The sequence below is a fragment of the Botrytis cinerea genome, chromosome 11 (genome assembly GCF_000143535.2).
Source record: "Botrytis cinerea B05.10 chromosome 11, complete sequence".
NCBI classification, from domain to species: Eukaryota; Fungi; Ascomycota; class Leotiomycetes; order Helotiales; family Sclerotiniaceae; genus Botrytis; species Botrytis cinerea.
In genome coordinates, this window is record NC_037320.1 from 1405821 (window position 1) to 1431865 (window position 26045).

Sequence of the window (26045 nt, forward strand, 5' to 3'; positions counted from 1 at the left end):
GAAAAAAAAAGAATTAGAAAAATCTAACATTTATTTCAAAAAGAAATAAAAGAAATTTTTAATTCAAATTAATATAGAAATTAAATATATCCTTATTTTATAAACAAATAAAAGAACTTTTATAATTGCAAAGGAATTGTTATTATAAACCTTACTTATTTGAATAATGAAAATTAATAATCTTAAGGATATTATTAAATAGAATTTAAAAACTTAAATTTTAATAAGATTAGATATTCTATATCTATAATTTATATATTAAAGAATCAATTTGAAATAAAATTGCTTTTTGAAAAATAATAATTCCTTTTCTTTTAATATTAGTAATAACAAGAACAAATAGAATTTACAATATTTAAAAAAAGTATTGAAAGATTTTATACAAATTTTGATATTATTGAAAAGAATTATTACGATAATTTCATTCATTAATTCTTTTTTTATAAAATTATTTAATAAAAATAATATAAGGAACTATAATACTACTATATAGATTAATATAATCCTTTATATAATAAACTAGCTTTTAAAAATTCTAATATATTATAATAAGATTAATATTAGAAAAATCCAGAAAAAATATAAATAAAATAATATCAATAGCAATCCAATTATTGAACAAATCTATAGCTATTATAATATCCCGAATTGTAATTATAAAAGAAAGGGAAATCTATATTACAAAAAGATTTAGAAATCAATAAGCAAAATAAAGAAATCAAAAGGATTAATATTCCTTATACCCTATTATAAATATTTATTGGTATCACCATAGGGATAGTAAAGTCAATATAATACTATGGTTCATACTATTATAATATTACTTAAGGTTTTAAAAGTTAGAATTATAAAATATATTATTGTAATGCCGAAAAGTATTAACACAAATACTAATACAGTTATATAATTTCTATTTCGATATTGGTAATTCTTTAAAGTTGTTGGTAATATATTCTTTTAGTTAATTCTTTAAATTCCTTTGTATAATTATTTTCTTTTTTAATTTTATATTTCTTTTATTATATTTTTTAATCTTTATTAATCCATTTTATGATTTTGATTGTAATAGTATTATTATTGATTAAATCTTTGAGTGCTTGATATAGTTTTGATTTAATTATTGTGTTTGTAGGGTTAGATTCTTTATTAATTTATTTGATTTTTATAATTTTTTGTTTTTTATATACTTTCCGAATTGTTATAATATTAATTATTAGTTTCTTTTTATTAGTGATATTAAGTTTTGTGAGATAATTATAAAATAATTTAGAATTGATATATATAATTAATAATATTTTGTATATTAAAAAGATTTTATTGATTATATTTTTGATTATTATATTAATATCAAATTCTAAAATTATTTTATAGAGTTCTGAAGTTAATATATTTTTAATAATTCTTTTACATTTGATTGATAATTAATGGATAATGTTAGTTTTATTGTATTTATTTATTAATATAATAATATATTCTATTTAAAAGGATAAATCTTTATTATTAGCAAAAGAAGTATTAGTGAATATAATTAATTTGAGAGAATCTATATAGAGTAATATAAATTGTAATCCTCTTTTTAAATTGTTGATTTGTTATTAAATACATTTATTAAAGATATTAACATTCTCTTTTTTTAAATTAATTATTTATATAATAAAAGAAAGATTGAAAGTTATTTTTAATTAATATATAATTGCAATATATACTCTACAAATATATTATATAATATATTAATCCTTTACCATTACTAATTTTTTCAGTTTTTTATAGATTCTATATATATCAAAAAATTCTGTTTTAATAAATTGTAAATTCTTGTATTACTTTTATTGATTAAAATAGATTAATCCATTCTCATATTAAATGATTATATCTCTATTGAATTTAAATAATATTTTTAATATTAATATTTTACATTCTTTTATTATAAACTTTGTATTCTTAAATTCAATTTGTTTACAATCTATAAACTCCTTATTAACAACAATAAAAATATCATCCATTTAAAATTTTACAATATTAAATACTATATCATTCTTGATTGTATATAAAAGGTATGAGTTATATATTGATTATATCATTTTGAAAACGTCAATATAATATTTGTAGTAGGTGCTGAACCAATGATTGCTTGCTTTCAGGATATTATATAATAATTGTACAATTTATAGGATAAAATCTTCAGGAATATCTATCTTTGTTGATAGTTATATATAAAATTTTCAAATTAAATTAGATACTGATTATATATATACTTAAATGATATTGCGAATATTTATAGTTATCTTATTCTTGAATAGCATTATTATTACAAATAGTATAATATATTGATTAATATATTATATAATAAATAATTATATTAAAACAACACTCTTCCTTTAATCCTTCTATACTTATATAACTAATCAAAACTTTAGGAATATCTTATCGATTTTTTCATTTTTAATTTCATTAATGAATTATAAATTAAATATTCTTATATTCTCAAATACATTTATAAGTTTAACAAATCGAAATATGTTATTTTTTATTAATCCATTGATTTCCTTTTGTTTTGATTCAACGAAAATTGTAGATATCGGGGATATAGCAATTACTATATAGCATTCAATATATTCGATATTATCAATTTCATCTTCGTTCAAAAAATAAAATGCTAAACTCAATAGTGTTTTGTATTCTTCATTCTTATTAAAAAAGAATATTTATATATTTGTATAAACTTATAATAATTGTATTAATAAAATTCTGATTTATAAAAGACTATAACCCTATAAACCATTAGTTTTATTTAAAAAAGGTTTTTCAATATTAAAAGGAAACTATATAACTTTGCAAACTTTTTGTAAAATTATATTATTAAGGTTTTTTTATAAAATAATCTTTTTATTTTTTTATTATATAGATTCAATATGTTCAGATTCTTTTTAAAATCGATTCTGTTTTTCTTAAATATAAGGTTTAATTTAAATAATATAAAATTTTGTTAATTCATTTAACAACTTTACAATATATATTTGATCTCTAATGCCTAATAAATGATATAATTCCATTCAATCCTTGTGTTCTCTTTATATCCAAACCTTCGAATTGATAGATAGATTGTACAAAGCTATTGTAAATAGTTTATTGTGTTGACTTAGTGTATCTGAAATTTATTATATAACCTATAATTTATTAATCTTGTTTATCGCTTTTCTAATTGTAAATTATTATTATAGAATTAAAAATGCTGATAAATCAAAATCGATTATTCGAAAATATACTCCAAAAACTAAAAATATTAAAATCAATTCATTTAATTCTACAATATTATTTATTACCTTCACAACTATTTATAATATTATTTCCTTTATTACTAAACTTTTCAATTTATTAATAATAATGGCATATACACACTTAATAATTATATAATATTATTCAATTATACCAATTAATTAATAAATTTTAATTAGAATACTTTTTATCTTTATCGATATAATTACTATATATTAAATAAATTTCTTATTAATAAAATTCTTTTCAATATTATATATAATATAATTCAATAGATTGATATAAATATTCATCTAATATTTCCTAAATATATCAAATATATACTTTATATTGATATTCATTAATTATTATATTATTTGAAATTATATACCTTTATTGATAATATATAGAATTGAATTAATATTGATATATATTATATCTATTATAATAAAATAATTGAAATCGATATCATTTTTTAGATTGAATTTGAATCGATTAGATAATTTACCATATTTCTGATAATATTAATAGAACTTGATAAGTTTATCAATCTTTTATTATAAGACATTACTATAACTAGCTTATTATAATATTTATAAGAATTTATAAATTAATGGATAGCCAAAGCAATAATATAGACATTATAATTCTATATTAATAAGATAGTATTCATTATTATTAATAATTTGTTATATGAATTGTTGTACATTTATATGTTACAGAAGTATTACATATTTGTTTCGGTGAATATATAAAAAGCTCCTTTCTATTTTATTTATTACTATTATATTAATAATATTATTATAGTATATGCCAAATTTGTTTATATCTTTAAATAATAATAAAAATAGAATCTCCATATTTATTATATAGAATTTGATAATTCCCAATAGTAAATCGAAATGAAATGAGTTTATTAATTTAGTTCTATCGATTCCGAATACTACATTGGCAACTCCCATTTTGCTTTTGTTCAGTAGTACATTTTCAATAATCATCTTATATACTATATATTACTTATAGCTAATCATAAACCATTCTATAACAGTTATATCAATAATAATATCTTGGAATTCCTTTGTATCATATTTGTTAATGTAGATCGTTCTCTTTTTACGAATTTGATATATCAGAGTATATTTAAAAATCTTATTATTTAGATTTATTATAATCTCTTTGTTATTTATAGATTCAGTATGGGTAATAAAATTTGAATATGATTCTTGTATAAATAATTCTTATAATTCGAATTGTATAAAATAGATTACTATTTTGCTATTAATATCCAGATTAGTATCTTTATTATTATCTTGATTAGATTCTTTATATTCAATAAAGAATTGTTTAAAGCTTTTATTAAAGTTGTTTCTATTTTTGAATTGCTTTTTATATTTACTTTTTAATTTATCACACTTCTTTTTATTGTACCGAATCAATTAATAATCTTCTTTTTTATAAATAAAGTATTTCTTTTTTATTTATAATTTGAATAGATAATAATTGTTATATTCGAAATCTTTTTAATTATATTTACCTCAATTATATTAATATTTACAATTGATATAGAATATTGTAATTTCATTTATATAAAATTGTTTTTATATTATTATAGTTGATTATAACTTTTTAAAAAGATTTGATATATTTTTTATAGGGTGAAAGTAAATAATAGAATATATTAATACTAATATATATATATTAACGATTTTTTGATATAATAATTTATTAATTCTCATCATTGAACTAAATCCCTTATATAAATAATGAAGCTTTATTATTATCAATTATAAACAATAACTTATCAACTTGCTAATATTATTTAATTCTATTATAATACTTTTAAATGTAATACCTTTCTATTACTGTATAAAATTGTATTTGTATTTTAGATCTTTGAATATAATCTTCATTATTTGATAGATCTTTTTTATTATATCAGATATATTATTTAAATTTATATAATAAAAGTTGAATACAACTTCGATGAATATTATAGAGAATACTTTTGATAATAGATATTCAAATAAATCGATTCATTAATAATTATTAATAAATATTGAATATTTATAAATGAAATTGTTATCCTGTTTACTATACTTATCAACTTTCTTATAAAGTTTTGTAGGATTTTCTAATAATTATTCAATATTGATAACTCTTTATAATATTCTAAATAAATCATTTTAAATATTATCATTATATTCAAGATTATCTTTATTATATCCTCCTCTATTCCTTTCACTATTATTACTTCTATTACCATCACTAAAACCATCATTATTACCACTCGGTTTTCTATCCAAATATTTGTTCCAATATATATATTAATATATATATTACTAATTCAAATTATATTGATTATAATACTATTTTTATTATTGAAATGACTATTATAATAATAAATTATTATAATAAAAAGATAATACTCCCAAAGATTGATCAAAATTGATTCAAAGTGGTTCTAATATTAAACCAATGAATTCTTAAAATATTAAAAATAATAATGATTTTTTGGAATTATAATATTAATATACAATTGATTCACTTTCTAATGCAAAGTTTAAAAGTTATAAGAATGTCTTTCATTATAAAAATATCTTTGATTATAATTCTATTAATACCTTATATTCAATATTAATATCTTTATTTTTATTAATTCTATTCAATCACTATAATATAAAAAATAATTATAATAAAATATATATATTAAACTCTAAAGGATTAGTGTGTAGGTTCTTTATTCAAAATATCTTAAGGTTTTCAAATAATACACATAGTTTTTTATATAATTTTGATAAAACATATATATTAAATTCTAAAGAATTGATATACAAGTCCTTTATTCGAGGCATTTTGGGGTTTCCGAGTGGTATATATAGTTTTTCAATTATAATTCTCTATTATATACTTATCAATCGAAATACAAATTCCTTTTCAGAAATCACTTTAATAATCTCCTTAAATATTTATACTCTATAAGATAATTAATATATATCAACTAAAACTTTATAAACTAATCGAATTATATATTCTTTTGATTTATTGATATACATTTTATACAAATGTAATTTATACTTAAGCTTATATAAAATATATATACTAATTTATAAAAAATGTATTAATATAAATCTATTAAATGTAAAATAATAGTTTAATTACAATTCTTGATTGTAATATTCCTAATACTAATATTCATAAACCTTATATTTAATAAAATCTTTAATCTCTTTTACATTCACATTTTGTATATTAATAAAATAATTTATTTATTTTTATAATAACTTCTTATATTTTTTAATTATAATAACCAATACCATTTTCGATTTAATATTTGAAATAGGATTTTTAAGGATATCTTTTTTTATCTAAAGGAATTCTAAAAAAACTCCTACCATTTTATAAATAATAAATGAATAATAATAAAGAGATCGATAATATAAATATAAATAAGATATAACTTCACAAAAAGTTTGTAAAATTATATTACATATAATATTATTGAATTCAAATTAATACTACTAATTTCTATTTTTTTAATATACATTATAAAAAAAATCGAATATAAATTAAAATTAATATAAGAATTATCATTATATTACCAACTTCTTTCAATAATACAAATATCAAATTATATTAGATTAATATTTATATAAGAACTACCACCACATTATTATCAATTTTTATTTATATAAAAACAAATATCAAACCATAATAAATTAATACAAAAGCTTATATCTCTTTAAAGAAATATTAATCTTAATTATAAATACATATTACACTTGAAATTAAAATACTAAACTTCTAATCTATAATATTACTAATCAATATTAATATTATTATAAGAATAATGAAATCAATATAATATTATAATTTATACTATTATAATATTACTTAGAATTCTAAAAGTTAGAACTACAAAACATATTACTATAATACTGAAAGGCGTTAGCGCAAGTGTTAGCACGATCACATGATCCCTATCCCGATAATATTATTTTATATAATATAATATATATATATCCAATCTATATTCAAAACATACAAATAATTCAATTCGAGAAATAAATATTTGATATAATGAAAACAATAATTTTATATTAGAAAATCAATAAAAAAAAGATATTATAAAATTATAAATAAATTTTATAAAATAACCATTAGAAAATAAAATAAAGTATTAAAGAATAAAAGAAAATAAAAAAAACAGAAAAAGCTTTATAGGAAAACTATTTTATAAATTATTATAATCACAGAAATTATTAATAGAAAAAGCGAACAAAAGCAAACCAAAATTTTAAATCATATTTAAAAAAAATTATTAAAACAATATAATATTATAATCTAATAATCAAATACAAAAATAATAAATTAATAAAAAATAAAACAAACTCATATTTTAAAAAGGATTTGAATATAATAAATCGAAAATCAAAAAAACAAAATGAAAAGATTATAAAATAATAAAACAAAAAAACCTTCGAAAATAAAAATACAAAAAGGAATAGGATATTACAAAAATATATTTATTAAGTCAAAACAAATTTAAATCAATTTAAAATAAAGGCTAAAAATTTATAATTTGAATAAATATAAAACTTTTATTCAAAAAAGTTATAAATTTGATTTGAAAAGTTAAATATTAATAATATAAAATAAAATAGAGGAATTAAAATATTATTAAATTAATTAATAAATAGGAGTTAATATAAATAATTAATTATATAAAGCTTAATATATATTTAGATTTGATTAGAATATATGATTAGTTTGAATCAAATTGGAATTTACTTAATTACTTAAGGCTCTTATCTTCTATTCAGAACCTATCTGATATATTCCCTACTATAGAACCCTGACAAAATTATATAAGTATCAAATTATATCATTTGAATTAATCAATATATCAATTACTTTTATAAAACTTATAAATAATATATTGTTATAATATTTAAATATTTATTGTATATATTATTTAAATGATATTTTGGTATATTTGAATGATAAGATTTAATATATTAAAAATATTAATAATACTTTCGAAAATTTATTCAAAATAGATTTATTATATAAATTAAATCAATATGATTTTTATATTATAGAAATAGAATTCTTGAAATGTATTATATTAAATTAAAAATTTAAAGTAAGTAAAGATAAAATTAAGATAATATTCGAATAGAAATAATCGATTATAATTAAGAAAGTATAATTCTTTTTAAGATTTGTTAATTTTTATAAAAGGTTTATTAAAGATTATTTAGAGATTATTATATTCTTAATTATATTAATTAAAAAAGAGTAAAAAAGTTTTAAATAGATTATTAAAATATAGAAATCATTTAATATATTTAAATAAATAATAATAGAAGAGTTAATATTATTAATTTTTAATTTAGAAAAAGAGACTATAATAAAAATAGATTTCTTTGATTTCATTATAGAAATAGTTTTGAATCAATTAAATTAGAATAGAAAATATTACTCAATTGCATTCTATTTCCGAAAGCTATTATTAATCAAATTAAATTACAAAATCCATAATAAAGAATTACTAATAATAATTAATATATTTGAAAGAATCGAAATATATGATATAAATATATATAAACTATAAGAGTTTATTTTATTTTATATTAATAATTAATTATAGTTTTATAATTTCATATATTAAAGAACTAGAAAATATTAAAGTTGATATTCTTAATCGAAAATTAAAATATTAAAAAAACAAAATATATAAATTATATATTGTATTTAAGAAAGACAATAATTTATTAATTTATAATATATTATAATTAATAGTTATTTATTTATTGAAAGATTATTATTTTAGAAATTAAAACTAATTATATTACAATAAGGATATTATAGTTATCTATATATATAAAATAATAGAATCAGAATTTATTACAAAAAATAATATTATATACTTTTATAGAAAATTATATAGAAATATTTTATATTGAATATATACTAATGATAAATAAAAAAAGCTCATAATAATATAATATTTATAAGCAATTAAAAATAAATAGTAAATTATATATAATGTATATAATTAAGTCTAATATATAGGAACCTCATAAGGAGAAGTTTTATAGTGGTGTGTAAGTTCTACATCACGTGCTTTCCAACAATTATACTTTTTTCTTTTTTTTTAATATTAAATACAATAATTAAAATAAGCTTTATAAAATATAGAGATTCAAATTAATCAGATTAATCTATTAAAAACGATTTATTCAATAAATAATGAAAATGTTGAAGATTTAATTGTATCGATGAAGCGTTTATTTCGTTGATAAAAATACTCGATCTGAATAGGATCATACAACTTGGAACAGGAAACTAGTGAATCACTCGATAAGAAAGGAGTAATGCTTTAACAGTAGTAAACCAGATACCTCCTTACAGATATACTTTGAAGTAGAAATATATAAATAATCCATCCGTAAAATATACAGAATATACAAACTAGATACGATTTAACACACCCAAACATGGAAATTGGAGGCAAGTATAATTTTGGAAGTGCGCATCCAAAGTGGCGTACTCAGGAGCTTGAAGCAGGATTTCTTGCGGCCAACATTTGGAATTCTCGATATTTGTTGAGACTCGATGACAGCTAGGTCGAAATTTTCTGCTTTGTTAAATGGATGTTAAGTAAGTTAGGAGATATGAGCTGTTTTTGATTTTAATAGTTGTATATTCTTTCTTACGGTCAAAAAATCATCACCACCATCATCACTGTAAATCCATCATTTTAAATCTAACTCCATAGCATTCTTCTCCATTCTCCAGAAAAAAATCCTGAGGCTAGAAATGCATTTGTTTGTTTATTGTGAGGAACAGAAAACTAGAGCAAATGCTGCAAAAGCAATTTCAGTTGTTGATTGTTCTAAGGAAAAGCTAACTATGTCAGGTTACTACAATGATTTTCCTCGAATGCATACTTTCAATTCCTAACTCTATAGTGGCCAAGTTAATATTTTTGACGAAAAGAAATTCAATATAAATCTCTATACAAATTTTAATATGTATATTATATTTATGATATATTCTTTTTATTAACAATAAAATAACTCTTTTATTATTGATGAATATTTGCTGTTCTAAATGAGATCCGTTTAGTATTTATTTTTAATAGAAAAAAAGAAAATGAGAGTTTTGAAGAACTTTAAAGCTTTTACAATTCAACAAATATTAGAATTAGAGGAAATATAAATGAAAGGGGAGCAAGTATAAAAGCTAGGAGAAAAAGAGAAGCAAATATAAGAGTTATAAAATAAGTAAAAAATATTAGTTGAAAGTTTAAATGAAAGAGAAAGTGAAAAGTAAATCATTCACTTATTTCATTTTCAATTTCTTCTTCAATCAGAAGCTTTACTATTGTATTATGCTATATAGAATTTACTATTTATATACATTTTCTATTTAACTCTAATTTATATATTTATGTTCAATTCAATTATTAATTAAATTTAATATAAATAAAGTATTGATCATTTTAAATTAAAATTCAAGAATTTCATTAAATCCTTTTAAAATAAAATTTTCTAATTGTTTACAAAAGAAAAAGCCCTTTAATCAATAATTGAAAAACGCTTTTTTCAATATATTATAAAAATATTGAATGTTTTCTTAGGCTAACAAAGCGACCACTTCGTCAATCGCGGATTCTGCTATTACAGGGTAACTCTACGAATGTATGATATCATAATTTCGATACCTGCTCAGCCACCTGGAAATACGACGAGATATTGATATTATGCAAACAATGTACACAATTCTGTACAAAAGATTTGTGCAATACCATGATTCACAACGGTAATCGTATCATAGACCTCTTCATATCAATTCACCACGCTACCTCATTTAAACTTAGAATTCAAGTAAATTAATATAAAAACACCCCCCAAGACCTTGAAAAATGATACAGGAATCATGCAAGCACGCTGATTATGGGCAGTCAGGGCAGGGCATGAAGACGGAGCTCAGGGGAACTCTAGTCCGACTCTAAGCCATGAATCTCATCAACATAACCCTCTACCATTCCATCTTTTGTATGGATGCTGACCAGAAGAGGCGAGGAATGGATTTGAAGATTGGATGGGGAGCGTAGCGACAGCATGAATATCATTTGATTGATGACAATGACACTGACATTATCAGGATCCGAGAAAACATCTCACCCACTTTCCGAATATCAATCGACTGCTACCAGAATCTCCATCTATCATTCTCTCCCCGAATCATCGGCAATCAAGACATATATCTACATTCCCTGGGTCTTCTCTGCACAAGACTCAAATCAACAAGTGACAACAACAATCCCACCAAGCTATAGCAAAGTGACAGAAAGTTTCGGAATCAACCTTGAATCTTTGTTCTGAACATTATCAACCACTATCATATCAGACTTACTCTAGGACAGAGCAGAGGCGCGACAGATATCTATACACATCCCACAACTTCCATTGAAATCTACAGCAGCCATATAGGACCTCCATGAAAAGTGAGGAGGATCAAGTCTAGCGTAATCCACCGGAGTGAGGGATAGCGCCCTCATCTCTCACTTGGGCTTTGTATCCACTCCAGAATCCCCAAAGAGCAGAATATAAAATTCTCCTGCCCTTCCCCATCCTAAGATACTCCTCCTCCAAGTATATCAACAAACAAAGAAGCTACAACAGATATTTAGGATTCTATCCTGTCCTATCCCATCCCATCCACATCTTGTTTCGCCATCATATATTCCCTATCCAACATCATTCCATTCATCAATCTATCTATTCATTCAAATTACAACAACAAAAAGAAATGTCGAAAACCAATCCTCCAATCCTCCAATCAATCTCTCATCTCATCATCTCTTATTCCTCAAACTTCAATACATAAAGGTAGGTAGGTATTCTTTCCGACAACCATACATCTCATCGACAATAAAAACACCCCATGATGTATATTACAGCAATAAACCATCGAGATATCAACCACCGCACGCTACATCACAACAACAACCCCTTCCCCTCATCTCTTACCCATACTCTACCGCCTATTACAAACAAACAGTACAGCTATCACACCCCTTCCACATTATATAATGCAGCGGGAGAGTCTGAAAATGCTACTAATACTCAGGCAAGGAGAGAGAAGAGAAAGAGAGAAGCGATTGAGTATGAGTATGAGTCTGAGTCTGATTGACGGGGGTATTAAAGAAGAAGCAGACAATGAATCTCAAAGCGAGCTTGGAGATAGTATAATGGTTGACTGATGAGTAATTCAAGTTCTGGTTGGGGAGTCGCCCAGAATTGGAGCCATTACGCCACGACTTACAGTAACATGGACATGAACCAAAATCTGGGGACATCTGGATATTGTGGATAAAAATCATATGTAAAAACACAAGCAAGTAAATCTTTCATGTTACTGCTGCTACCAAACTCCAATCGATAGCACTTTACCTACTGCTTCTCTTCATTTGTGTCCAAAATGACAGCGTTTTGCTCTCGGCGCCGACTTATACAGCCCTCAACCGCTTTCTTCAGTCCTTCCCGCAGTTCAATCAATGGCTTATATCCAAGTCTCTTCTTCGTCTTGTCGATACAGAAGTATCTCGCCATACAGCTAAGCCGAACCTTTGTCCTTGTCAGAGGTGATTCGCCTAGCCCGAATGCCTAGAATACCTACTCCAATAGTCCTGCCAGAAATGGCGCCCATGGTTTAGTAATGACCCGCACTCGACCCCACAGTGTTTTGCCTCCAGCTTACCCCCAAACCAGTCTTGTGAAGCCCCAAAAATATAGAGGCTCATCATATGTGATGAAAAACGCTTCCCCACCCACCCTAGCATCATCTCCTGGTGGTGTTTTCAGACATTTGGCCAGTGCAATTGCAGCAAGGTAGTGTGCATGCGCTACATTGGGATTCTGGGTAAAATAAAATGGGTTTGATTGTCACCAATCTGCATCTTCGTCTGAACGCGGAAATAAACACCCAGGACCCCAGGAAGCACGACCATGTCTCCAACACCAAAAATGCCGGATGGCCGAATTGCGCAAGTCAAAAAGGGTGTGGAAGAGTTTTGCACTCTCTGTTTTATGACAAGACATAAGTCTCTGCGAGAGCTTTGGTATGCACGTAGAATTCCGGCTATTGATTACCGATCGCCCAGGGAAAATTCTTATCGGCATTCTTCAGATCGGTCTTGGGGTCGCTGATGACGCTTGCGGAATTCGTGTATACAAAGAACCGGGATCCGGAATCCTTCGCGATCTGGATTCAGGTCTTGGTACCTTCCACATTAACATTGTACATGATATGATCTGGGGCATCGAACTTGGGACTTGCAGCGTGGATCACCACGTCGGGTCTCGCGTCGAGGAAAATTCGGCGCATCGCATCAGAATCTGTAAAATCTCCTACATCATACCTCGCTCCGAGCATAGCTGAAGAATTTGGCTAGCGAGACCGCCGCTGCCACCAGTTACGATGGCAGTCTTCAGGAGGGAGGGGTGATTCATCAATCCCAGACATTTTCAATGCAGATAATCTCAATATCGGTAATGACTTTAAATAGAAAGAATGTGGAAAAAGAGACGGCTCACACGATAGAGAAGTGTCTATATATGCAGAAATCTGAACAAGAAACCTTCTGGGGTGTTATACATATCGCTGTGAGGTAAGCGAGATTACTTCACAAGTCGTATTTTCCGTCTCGCCATTTCCAATGGCAAGGCCAAAGAATTCTGTTGCAATAGCGACAGAATATTGAAGACCATGAGACAGAGCGGAACAGAAAAGAGACCGAATATGATATCGCGTGAACACATCCCAGGAAATTACGGGTGTAGACACATGCCCCTGTGTGGATTCGTTTGTCCAAACAAACTGTTTGTTGGCGTATACCGAATTAGGGTGGGGTGGGTAATTAGCGGTCTAGAGAGTATGTATATAGATAAGAATCCAAGCTGCTCCATTGCTGAGCTGTGGTTCATATCTTCTGGACGTTTAACGATCGGTTCTCAAGCAAGAAGTCTAAAGTTATGGGTAGCATGAAAGAGTGTTTTTGGGAGATGCGTTGCAATTGCCCGTCTTTTTGAGTACTCCTGTCTTCATCGCCTTTGCTCTTATTGTTTGGACCATCATCAATAGGAAAAAAAAAGCTTGGATTTCCCACTCATCAAAGTTCCTACAGGTGAGGGCTGGATGGATGTCTGCACTGCAAACAGGCTCCGAGAAAGTAGGTGTCTCTGAAAACCGCCTCACTGGAGGAAAAAGCCTTCACTGAACATTTGCAGTCCATATTAGAGAGGTGTATAGTCAAACGACTTTTACATAAAAAGAAAAGTCATTCGTCGAGGAGTCGGAGGACGAAAAAGGGAGTATGATATCTTGGCTCATGAAATGCATGAGCGAGAACAAAATAACTCCCTTCGAATTGTCACAGCAACAAATGCTCCGTAAGTCTTATCTACGGAATGCGATTCTTATAGATATCGAAAGCGGCAGCTGAGCTGTGTACATACATTGCCTGATGTGGCGGACGCTGAAGTTTAGGAGGGGGGAAGCACCACGACGATATTATAGATTGAATAAAATAAAAACATGTTATAAGCTTTTGATATTTGATTTCTAATTCAAAATCAAAAACGTTGATCATTGATTTAAAAGAGAACTTTGAAAGTAGTACTGTTTTTTGGTGTGCCGGTTTTTCCATTCGGGGCGTGGCATTGTATCATTACCACTCTCCCACGCTTGTTCCCAAAATACCGCATGTATGTACAGAAAGGTATTTGGAGACCTTGTATTGTGTGTGTACCTCATGAATATAACATACTCTCATTTTTTCTCCACATTATCCCTTCTTCTCATTCGCAATTGAATCTATCTATCTCCATAATTTGCTTCCTGGCAACTCTCACTTTCGTTCCGTATTTTCGTTTCCGTAGCGTCCCAGCACACCCATGAAAGCCCATATCAAGCCTTTCTGCTCCTCAGCAATGCAAAACACCAACCCAATCTTCCTCTTCTGTATTGATACGACCAGGGATCAACAGAAAAAGGGCACCAAAACGCCTGCCATTTATTCGACAACACGAACGAATGGACTTCCCCCAAAAAAAATCAAACTCTAAGGTTACAGTATTATCTGTATCATGGCTACATATGAAATGATAAGCTGATACATAAGAACCATCCGTGAATCCATATGTGTGATAATGAAACCAAATACGCCGTCTGTAATGTGATTTGGAACCATATCATGTCATAAGAATTCGTATGATCATGAATGGGAGAACGCCAGAGACTCCAAATCCTGTGGGTGTGTGACGGGAAGATATTAATCCGCCTGTTGTAAAACATGAATGTTCTGTAGCGGATAAATAATGTAACAAAAAACGGTCTTATTTACAAACAAGGAAACGAAAGGGTGCTGAATCGACCTCAAAGTTATTTCAATCAATGAGGTGCTCCATTCTGTTAGGTTTAGAAGGAGGGGTGATCGTTTCGTTGCGATCAAAAGGACTTCCAGGAGGACTGGGAGTCTCAGGAATAGTGCGTATGTCAGATAGAGGTGAGGATGCAGCTTTCCTGGAAGGAGTGGTATCTTGACGACGAGTAGAGAGAGGTGCGACCTTTCTAGAGTAAGTGGTTCCTGGACGAGTAGGTAAAGGTATTGCTACAACGGGCACGGTAGACTTTAGGTTTGGAAACAATGCGGATGTAGGAGTAAATGAGAATGGGTTCTCCAGTTTTACTGATTCCATTTTTTCTGGTTTCGAGGGCAATTTCTTCCTGGGATTGCCCTTCACATTCTTGTCTTCTCCAGTACCCGATGATTTGGTAGTAGCCATGGAGAGCTTCAGGTTCTCTCCAGGTAAAATTTGCTTCTTCATCTTCGAATTCGTCTTGGGCTTAGGGGGTGCCCTTGGTTTCTTGACCTTCGCATCGGCCGGCGCCTTCCTCTTTGTTGACTTTGTTGCAACTGCCTTTTCTGATGGTCCCATTGGTTTTGTAATCGCCTTCAGCTTCGAGAAAGCGTTTGTGGGCGTCGGCGATTGCACCCTTGGGCTAGCTCCCGGTGTTGGGAATGCATCCGCGGTTGCGGTACTGCGAGCAGGTGTAACCAGAACTTTGACAATTCCACGTTCCTTTGCAGATGCACCCTCATTTAGAATCAAAGGATATTGCCCAAGGTCCTTGTCGTCCCATTTTGGCAAGCCTGCATGGCGGGCGACCTCATCGCACTCGCCCCGCACAATCATATCCCAACAATCCTTAAATTCGGGACCACCAGGCTCACCATCGAGGTTTATCCAGGCAGTAAACCCATTTTTGCGATCCCGAGTTGTGCTGCACATTTCCTTGACAAGGCGCCGAATTCCAGGTATCTTAAGACTCGTACCGACAACAATGACTGCATCGGCCACTTTCTTCAAATCCGCTGCGCTGACTGCACCAATTGCCTCTTCGTCTGGATTGTATTCGTTGTATAGCACCATTCTAGGTCGCATTCGGCCAATTCCGTGCCTTCTCGAACCTGCTGCAATTCTGACCGAGTCAATTTCAACACAATTACCGCAGTCTGGCGCTTCTGGACCTTCGAATTGGGCCCCATCGAAATCTTCCAAGTGACCACACTTTGAGCAAACCATCTTGGCCAAACCGCCATGGAGTTGAATCGTCTTTGGCCAAGGTCCTTTACTATTCAATGGAACGGTTGTGGCAAGGGGTTCCAATGAAGTATCAATCCCGTCCACATTCTGACTGTAAAGTCGCAACAATCTGCCTTCTTCCGCAAGCGTTGCCAACATATGGTGAAAGGGGGTGGGTTCGGCATTTTTTGTCAAATGGGATAGTTCGCGAACCATAGAATGAAATGAGGTTGTCGAAGAATCATCTTTGTAGACCGACGCGTCGAATAGCTCCTTTCCAGACGATTTTAATTTATGTTGACTTCGAAGGCTTGAGAACAAGCCGGTGGAGGATCGAAAATCAGGTACTGTGATATTGTTAGCAAGGATTAGAGTTTTTAGAATCAATCAGACATACTTCCAGCGGAAACCGAAATACCAGCACCGGCCACGACCACAATCTTCCGCTTGCCTCGCAAAACCCTCACCAGGCGTTTCATTTGCGCATCTTGTTGTGCGATTTGTTCTGGCGATCCTTCCCCAAAGTTGCGCAAGTCGAGATACTCGGTTGTCCTGGGTTTTGGCTCTGTAGACTTTGGCTGCGTCATCTTACGACGTTTGGCCGGTGGGGGACCATCGCAATCCGGAGCATCACCTGCCTCGGACGGGACTCTCGTATCTGTTACACTACTGCATGGCGGAGAGGGGTAATCGACGGCTGGCGAAGGCGACGATGGTTCTGATATGGTGCCTATGCTGGAGAGGGGCGATGAGAGAGGCGATGAGCTGTTCATCGTGCTTTCTTGGGCCATTGAAGGATGGGAATAAGGTGAAATGTTGGAGAAAAAAAAGGGGAATGTTCTAATTACTCCGAGTAATCATTTTTCGACTTGACTATATTTAGGGGATGTTGTCGAGAGGCAATTCCCGTTGGATTGGAAGGTAATTGTTGAGTTGGATGTTGGTGTCGGGTGGATTGAGATGTTAAGAACGAAGATGCAAGGTCATATTTCTGGGAAGTCGGTACAGAGAGACGTAGAGACGGAGACGTAGACGTAGAGACGTAGAGACGTACAGACAGACAGACTGGTGGGCAGAGTCTTTAAGTTTGATATGCATACCACTAGTCAGACTCCTTAACTCATTCCATCCCGGATGAATGGTTTCGCCTAATAATACGATAACTCAAATGTCTTTGTGGCTGATATATACAATGTATCTTACAAGATCCCCTTTTCATTCCCCATCACGGAATGAATGTGACGAATAAATGAATGAATGAACGGATGGATGGATGGATGGATGTAAATGCGGCGAGTTCACACCAAAATCAATACGGATGGGTCAATCGAGTTCATTGTCCGTTATTCCACCCAAGTTTCTATTGCGACTGGTATCATGTTCTCTGCTCGGATGCGGTAAGGTCTTTCAATGTGCCTTGTTTCCCCATCAATCTGACCACGCCACGCAGGACGGAGCACATATGTACATGATGATGATGATGATGATGATGATGATGATGATGATGATGATGAACTCAGACCCCTAATAAAAATCACGGCATCTTTAATTGCCATTTTCATTATAGCACCCGTCGTAAAATACGGTATAAATCCCAATCACTGCCCGGGCACAGTAATAAATATTATATACCTAATAAATGAATATGTTATTAGGGTTTCCAAACCCCCTCCTCCTCCTCCTCCTCCTCCTCCTCATTTCAACTCCCGTTTGCATTTGTTGTTGTTTACAGTGCAAATTTTCCCTCTTTTTTTTTCTCTTTCTTTTGTTCCCTCCTGCTATGACGCTTCGTTCCATTTCTTCATTCACCCAGCAACATCTCTGGAATCAGACCTCGCACGCTTGGCTTGGGGATCCACTCAGGTGAATCAGATTTCGATTCTCCACCCATCTAACAGACAGATAGATAGATAGCTCTGGCCTCCCCATTCTAATCCTTACTAGCTCATGCAGCAGGCGAGGGTGGAAACTTTTGAGAACAAATCACTTGAGCAAGGCTGGATTCTTTCAATCCTCTCCCAGTGCAATTTTCGGAGACATACATACAGCCTCAGCCTTATCATCAATTCCCGTGCTTGCCTCGTCGTGACCACCACCACCACCATCATCGTATATTCTTATTAATCATATTAATTTTGAGAAAGCAACCTTACACTAATTAATCACCACTTTCTTCTACATTCTCTTGATTTTACTGGCAGCACTTCCCCATCGAATCGACCCACGAAATCTACCCCATTTCCAACTCCCACCGCGCATTGCCAAAAGGTGATGCCACTCATGATGGAAGACGTCGATAATATGGAAGTCGATATGGATGACCTCTTTGGTGACGGCACGGGGCTATCGTTGCCATCTAGACCACCGCCATCAAAAGAACTTCATCAGAGGGTTGATGAACTGAGAGGAAGCGGATGTTGCCAGTAAGAAAGAGCCCCCGGTTACATCAGTATTTAGACCTACTAACATTACCACCCAAGAGGCATTGCCTGGTCAAAGTGGGGAAGCATTGCTTCTATAACTCCAAACGGATCTGGCCTAGAGTTAAGGAATTTAAGGTGTCACCCGGGAGATGGTACATGGGGTTTAAGTGAAGCTACAGTGATACCACAATTGACTAGCAACCTCGATGGTGGGCCCTTGAAGCATCTTTCTTGGAGTCCCACTGGCTCCGAGTTGGCGGTCATTGATTCCGCTGGCCGTGTCACACTTTTGCAGATATTCTCTTCACTAAATAAACCTATGATGTGTCGTCCTTGTGGTCCTGACCCAGCGGATGATTTACATGCAGTCGTGGGTTGTTTCTGGCTGAATCTAGGTCCATTTCAGAATAGAACTGTAAGAACCGCCCTGTGAACAATTTCGTACTATTCTAACCAGTTCTTGACAGGCCTCTAGAGTGCAGCAAGGGCCAGCTATTAAGGAAGCATCGGGGTTTCGGTACGATGCCTCTACAGCGCCTAACCTTGGACCTACGCACCCCATTCCTACCAAATCAGCGTTCGTCTATGTTACTTCTAATGGATCTTTACGTCTCTTGTGGCTACAAAGCAATGGTAAATGGCTCGAGTCACACACAGAGCTGGAGAGTATTATTTCATCCGATGATTTAATCACCCATGCAGCAATATGTGCAGAGAGAGGTAAATGCTGATACGTGAGCTTGAGAGATCTTCAACTAATGCTATCGCTAGGCCCATCCCTTTTGATTGCGCTTGCTACTTCCTCGAAGCAGTTGCGTATATTTCGAGCTGTTATACACTGGGGTCTTCCTCAAACGCAAGAAAAAGTAACCTCAATGACAATAGCCTTGAATGCAACGCTACAGACCAAGCCTCTTACTGTAACGAGCTGGTTGCACGATGTTCCAGGTGATACTTTGAATGCTTCTCATCTGGAATCATCAATGGTACAACTTTCTCACCTAAAGTTTTTATCTCCAACTGTAGATAGTAAAAATCACATGACTCCACCAATTGTTATGGCTGTTCGTTCTTATTTGCCTGGATCGACGTCTCATTATAACCAAGAGGTTTATTCCACTGTAGATAGGTGGGAGTTCAGGGAAAGACCACAACAACCAGTACATTCTGCCTTTGAAAATTTGTCATCGCGTAAGAGTACCGATGGCTCACAGGCGACAAAACCTGTGGTAAGTTGCATGCTTCGGTCTCCATAAACTGTGCTCACATTTCTAGGTTACTGCTCAGCTCAAGAAACTCGAAAGTTTCACGGTAAATAAAATTATTGTTGCCGTGCAAACTATATATCTTGGAAGGGTCATCAACTTTGCATATAGTGATAGTTCGGTCGATTATCGTGATCGGATCACCATGAATGAAACATTCAATGATGACGATTTAGATCGGGTTGTGCATCTTTCTCAAATTGGATTTTCCTACACCGAAGATGAACCTTGTGAGTATTCATTCACCGTATAAAACTACCTTCTAACATTCTTTAGGTTTACAGGTTGCGTTGTCCCCAAGTACTTGCTCACTGGTGCAGATAAGAAATGACGGAAAGGTCAAATGGAAGCAATTAGACTATCATTTGGGAGATATTGGGTCAACGATGGAACACCGTATGTTGATGAATCGGTTGTCAAAAAGGAGCCAAATGCTAATAAGACATAGCACGTTATGCCGCAATGATAGCTGCTCTATCCATATCATGTTCTACATCAGTCATTATGTCTATAAACTATGACGACATAATTGCTACTGCACACAATCTCGCAGAAACGAAAGACAGTAAGTTCTTTGGTGGGCTGGATAAATTTTGTTTATCGACTGACCTGTTCTAGACCTTGCATATGATTGGCTCAATGAACTAGCTAAAATTCTGAAGATTATTGCTGATTATTCGGAAGAAGCACATTATGATGTATTAATACGGAATACCATGATACAATTGTGTCTTAGCATTCAGAATTCGCTAGGCTTCACAGGCGAATTCAATGCTCGTAAATTTGCTGGAAAATTCTCATGGCTCGTTTTACAGTTGCGGAATACTGTTGTGCTTGTCACTATGGCTGCAAACATGAAAGTCCCCGGTCCAACTCATGATACGAAGTCAACGCCCCTCGATGATCCAGGTATGCAACACTTCCGTCTCGATTTCTCAAAAGCTAACAAGATCTCTAGAGGTAATCACTGCCCTTGCCGGTTCTGTTCGCTGGGTTTTAGATCTTATGGCCTGGATAACCGACACTCTCCTCGAACTTCCCAGCACCCTTCCAGAAGATCTATCCGTAACAAATCCCACCAAACTCTCACTCCCAGAACTTCTTGCCTACCTTCATGCCACCAACAACGTAACCCTCCACCTCCTGCTTTCTTCTCCTACCCGTGGTTTCCTTACTGCTATCTGTCGCCGCCTCCAACATCTTGACTACGTAGCTCGGAAAGCCATCGCAACAAACACCAACCACCCGAACCAAGCAGGACAAGGGCAGCAAAGTATTTCCCCGACACTGAGAGCCGCTTATGTACAAATTGCCAACTTGACGAGTAATTGCATCGTCCGTATCAAAACATTCGAAGCCCTTCTCTCATCCCTAACCTCCTCAATCAAATCCGCATACGCAAATCATAAACCCCCTCTAGCAGGAAACACAAATAATAGCACAGGTCCTTCGCGCAATAATCTCGAAATAAAAATGCTTCTAGGCGGCGAAATCCCCACAGCATTTAAAGCAGTTATCATCGATCTCTTCAGAGGAGTACAAGATAACGAACCTAAAACTCAAAACGATTTGGGGGCCAATGCAGCAGCACCCGGTTACTTATCTAGCGTTCGTCTAGAAATCGATCCTGCAAATCTGTGGTTTGCAGATTTCACGATGTTGGAAGTGGACGAGGATGAGGAATCGGTGGCGAAGAGAAAGGGCTCAGGGGTTACGATGGATTGTTTCAGGAAAACTTGGCTGATCAACCCTCCCTCAACTTCCTCTAAATCATCTTTGAACAAAGCGATTGAGAATGGAAACTCGGTGGATAAGGATAATTCACTACCAACGATTCAGGGGATGCCTACACCGCAAGGAGCAGGGGGCAGTGGTAATACAAATGGCAATGCCAACGGCAATGCAAATGGGGGACACGGAAGTGGAAATACAACAAAGCGCTGGAGAAGATGTGCAAGATGCGCATCGGTCATGGAAGATGTGTTGAGTCAGAGACCGGCGTTACAGTGGTTGGTTATGCAGCAGAGAAGATGTTTTTGTGGAGGCTATTGGGATACACTTGTTAATGGGGAGATGGTCGCGTAGAACTTGAGATTGGAACATGGTAAAGTGTGCGATGGAGCGGGGAGGATAGAAGAGAAATGAGAGAGGGCGAAGAAATGAAGGAACGGAAAAGGAGAAGGAAAGAGCTGTGAGGTTGTGGAAATTGTAGGAATTGGCTGCGATGGATGCGTAAATGGATGGTTAGATAACTGCTTGACTGGCCATAGGCGAGAACCTAAATTGTGTTTTATTTAACAAGAAAAAAGAGGACATATGTATAATGTATAGTAATATATATATATATGCACATATTGATCTTCTCTCCTTTATCATATTACAACATCCAAAATCTCATTTTCGTGTTCGAATAAATTCCTGAATTGTTGATTATTCTACCATTAACAACCAATTGAACTAAACTAGGATTATCATGATATAAAAAAGGGATTCCAAATTACCAATAAAGCTTTAGGATGGTTCCAATTCCCCCGACCAGAAGTGTCTTACATTCAAAATCATAATTTACCATTCGGCAACAAAACTTGAAAGGAAATCTGTTGACCTCCCCTCTCATGTTGTAACCAGCCCGTAAACTTCCGTTGCGTCGCATCACGTTACACTGCATTACAGAAAATCATTACCTTTCCCACCCCATCTATCTTGGTTCATCCCATCCCCCACCATATTTACACTCTCCATTCCATTCCACTCCATCCCAAACCCCACCCCAAGGGCTCCTAAGGTAAATTGAAACCCCCATTTACCGCATCCGCTAGCTCACTTGTTCCCGGTCTATTCATCGCGTATCTCTCATAAGAATCAATGTACAATTCATCTGCACTGGTCGTCGCCTTGACAAACTCGTTATTCTCAATCGCATCAAACCAGATCGCCCAACGACTACCCGGTTGCGGATCTTGCCAATCTCGATAATGCTTAAGAACACGACGGCAACGGAGAATCCATGGTGCAAAATGAACATCGGTATAAGTGAGCGTTGGACCGAGAAAAAATGGACCCTGAGGATCGCATACGTCTACAATCTGAGAGATTTCATCGCGAAGTTTTGCGGTCAATTCTTCTTGCTTTTCATAGTTTTGTGATTGGAGGAGTGCGTAGAATGTGGGGACAATTTTACGATCCATCTAGATAGCTGTTAATGGATTGGACGAAAGAAAAGGATTAGGACAACATACGTGGTCGGCCCAAAGTCTGCTATGAGCTTTAGCTCGCGCATCCTGGGGAAATAGAGGTGGGCCGGTTTGAAGGTCTTCGATCTGTAAGATGTTAGATGGTTGCCATATGATTATCGAAGACTAAGAGCTGCTTGAAATCCAGTATGGAAGAGCGAGAAAGTGGAAGGCTTACGTATTCCATCAAAACAGTACTTTCACCACAGCCCCAATCTCCATGACGAATAGCAGGAACCAATCCTCTGGGATTGACCTCTAACAAAGATTGAGGCTTTTTGTATGGATCAACTTCAATATATTGATACTGAATACCTTTGGCTTCTAAAGCAATCCAAACTCGTTGAACAAAAGGGCTGGCACAGAATGTTAGTTCAGTGCGGGTTCTTACTGATATTGTATGGATTTTATGTAAAGTGAACTTACCAAAAGCAACTGCCAAATAGCTTCAAATCATTCTCCTTGGTATGTTTCTTCACGGTACTCAAGGCTAGACCACTGGCTCTCTTGTGATAAGTTTTCTGTTCACAAGTTGTGTCAGTCATTTTCTAACATAGGTGCAACTATTGCTTCTAACCAAAGGAATGAGAGTGAGATTTTCTGGGTGAACATTCATGCTCCGAAGGTATTCAACGCTATAAAAAAAAAAGGCAAGTGAGGCTTGATATTATGTATTCACACATCACGCCACGAGAAGGAGTGAAGTAGAAAAGGGTAATCGAGGCCCAAGGATCGTGGCTGCATTTCTTGAGATTGCATTTCCCCATGTGGTATGTGCTGGAAAGTAATACTGATAAAAACTAGAGAATCTTACCTGGGTCTTTTTGTCCTCCTTCTCTCGCTTTTGGAGAAATCGAAGAATACTGTTCTTTTTGATCTCATCACTTCTCGCCAGATCATGCTTGTGAGGTCCCGCAACGCCATCACCCTTGCCATTGCCCCCGTTTCCATTGACACGCTGGATTTCATAGTATCGCTGGCCTGTGGCGCCTGGATGATTTGGCGGGATATTGATATTGTTGAGAGGAAGGGCAAATTGTTGTTGATGAGGTCCAGCTTGCGCAAAAAAGTTGTTCGCTTGGGATGGATCTGCCGATGCGCCTCCATCTGGTTGAAAATCTGCCCGTAACATAGCACCCGGGAAGTACTCTGTGATCTTGATTTTGACATCGCAAAGATCTCTTTCTCGCGCAGTGCGCTTTCGCTTCTTTTTGTTTGGATCATCGGATTTGGCAGTTCCTGGCGGCCTACCTTTGAGACGACAATCCCAGTAGTGAGAAACAAATGGCTTGCGCTTGTACTTTTGAGTCGACCGATGAGAGTAAACGTTGTCGACATGAGGAAAATACGTATTATACCTGAAGTTGAATCAATCAGCAAAAGTCCACTTCCAGATTTGAGTTGATGAACTTACTCTTCTTCACTCAAAGTGATCATCTCATTGACATTGAATAACTTCTCTCTCCATGCCGCCAAATCTGGAGGATTGGGCACAATCTTGTGAGAATGATGTCCAATGCTTTTCTGATCTGTTTCATCGGGTGTGCCAAATAAATTATCATCTTGCTGCAAATCTTGGGGCAAACCTTGCTGCAATCTGCCGATTGGGTTATGATGAAGAGAAGGACCTGCAGTCAAGATTCCGAATTGTCCTGGTCCAGGATGTTGCTGTTGAGGGGTATGGGGGCTGCCATTATTTTGAATGCTATTTTGAAGTCCAGTATTTTGAATGCCAGGATTCTGGACATGCATTTGAGGGTGTCCATTATTTCTTTCGAAAGGGATTGGAGAAGGATACTGATGAGCAATAGGATGTCCTGCATTTGGATCCTGCAAGCTTCTCAAGTCTGGGTGATAGACAGAATTGTTATCATCTTGGACCAAGCCCGACAGATCGAGTCCTGCCTGGGATGTAAGAGTGTGGTGGTGAAGATGAGGTTGGCCATGCTGGAGAGCTTGTTCTGCTTGTGGCTGCAATTGTCTGTATGTTGTGGGTATCTGCTGGTGAAGACCTGAATTAACTTGATCCATTCTGAAAAGCAGCACGGAACATGCGTGTTTGGAAACACAACACTCGCTGCTTTACTGTAATATGATGCTTTGGTGCGTCGCCGCTATCCGACCTAGTTTTGATTGTCAGAGTGGAGTTTTGTAAGCCAGAACTAAAGAAGTAAAGTGATGTTACAGCCCTGGCTCAAGCCTGGCTATTGA

At 33.0% G+C, this 26045-nt stretch overlaps 3 protein-coding genes across 3 annotated transcripts; 1 reads left to right on the forward strand and 2 right to left on the reverse strand.

The window, feature by feature from the left end:
* Positions 1-14910: 14910 nt before the first annotated feature.
* Bchst4 lies at positions 14911-17934 on the reverse strand. The gene is made up of 2 exons (XM_001558526.2): positions 17311-17934; positions 14911-17260 (listed from the first exon to the last, which is right to left on the reverse strand). Exons 1-2 carry the CDS (start codon positions 17702-17704, stop codon positions 15714-15716), a joined length of 1941 nt encoding a protein of 646 aa, XP_001558576.2. The 5' UTR covers positions 17705-17934; the 3' UTR covers positions 14911-15713.
* A 761-nt stretch (positions 17935-18695) lies between these two features.
* Positions 18696-22951, forward strand: BCIN_11g03820 (hypothetical protein). The gene is made up of 9 exons (XM_024695987.1): positions 18696-19336; positions 19394-19751; positions 19804-20056; positions 20108-20565; positions 20612-20831; positions 20878-20997; positions 21050-21166; positions 21220-21510; positions 21560-22951. Exons 1-9 carry the CDS (start codon positions 19185-19187, stop codon positions 22684-22686), a joined length of 3096 nt encoding a protein of 1031 aa, XP_024551789.1. The 5' UTR covers positions 18696-19184; the 3' UTR covers positions 22687-22951.
* A 53-nt stretch (positions 22952-23004) lies between these two features.
* Positions 23005-25998, reverse strand: Bcgst17. Its single transcript, XM_024695988.1, has 6 exons — positions 25249-25998; positions 24649-25192; positions 24261-24355; positions 24013-24190; positions 23841-23921; positions 23005-23789 (listed from the first exon to the last, which is right to left on the reverse strand). Exons 1-6 carry the CDS (start codon positions 25863-25865, stop codon positions 23382-23384), a joined length of 1923 nt encoding a protein of 640 aa, XP_024551790.1. The 5' UTR covers positions 25866-25998; the 3' UTR covers positions 23005-23381.
* Positions 25999-26045: the final 47 nt, after the last annotated feature.

What these genes read in the sequence shown, in the direction of transcription:
- Bchst4 (XM_001558526.2), bottom strand. Translation starts at nt 17,704, where the DNA reads ATGGCCCAAGAAAGCACGATGAACAGCTCATCGCCTCTCTCATCGCCC. An exon ending in TATTTCGGTTTCCGCTGGAA is followed by an intron (nt 17,261 to 17,310) that starts GTATGTCTGATT and finishes ACAATATCACAG; the next exon opens with TACCTGATTTTCGATCCTCC.
- BCIN_11g03820 (XM_024695987.1), top strand. Translation starts at nt 19,185, where the DNA reads ATGCCACTCATGATGGAAGACGTCGATAATATGGAAGTCGATATGGAT. An exon ending in AGCAATATGTGCAGAGAGAG is followed by an intron (nt 20,057 to 20,107) that starts GTAAATGCTGAT and finishes TGCTATCGCTAG; the next exon opens with GCCCATCCCTTTTGATTGCG. An exon ending in AACGCCCCTCGATGATCCAG is followed by an intron (nt 21,511 to 21,559) that starts GTATGCAACACT and finishes CAAGATCTCTAG; the next exon opens with AGGTAATCACTGCCCTTGCC.
- Bcgst17 (XM_024695988.1), bottom strand. Translation starts at nt 25,865, where the DNA reads ATGGATCAAGTTAATTCAGGTCTTCACCAGCAGATACCCACAACATAC. An exon ending in CTATTTGGCAGTTGCTTTTG is followed by an intron (nt 24,191 to 24,260) that starts GTAAGTTCACTT and finishes ATTCTGTGCCAG; the next exon opens with CCCTTTTGTTCAACGAGTTT. An exon ending in GTACTGTTTTGATGGAATAC is followed by an intron (nt 23,922 to 24,012) that starts GTAAGCCTTCCA and finishes AACATCTTACAG; the next exon opens with ATCGAAGACCTTCAAACCGG.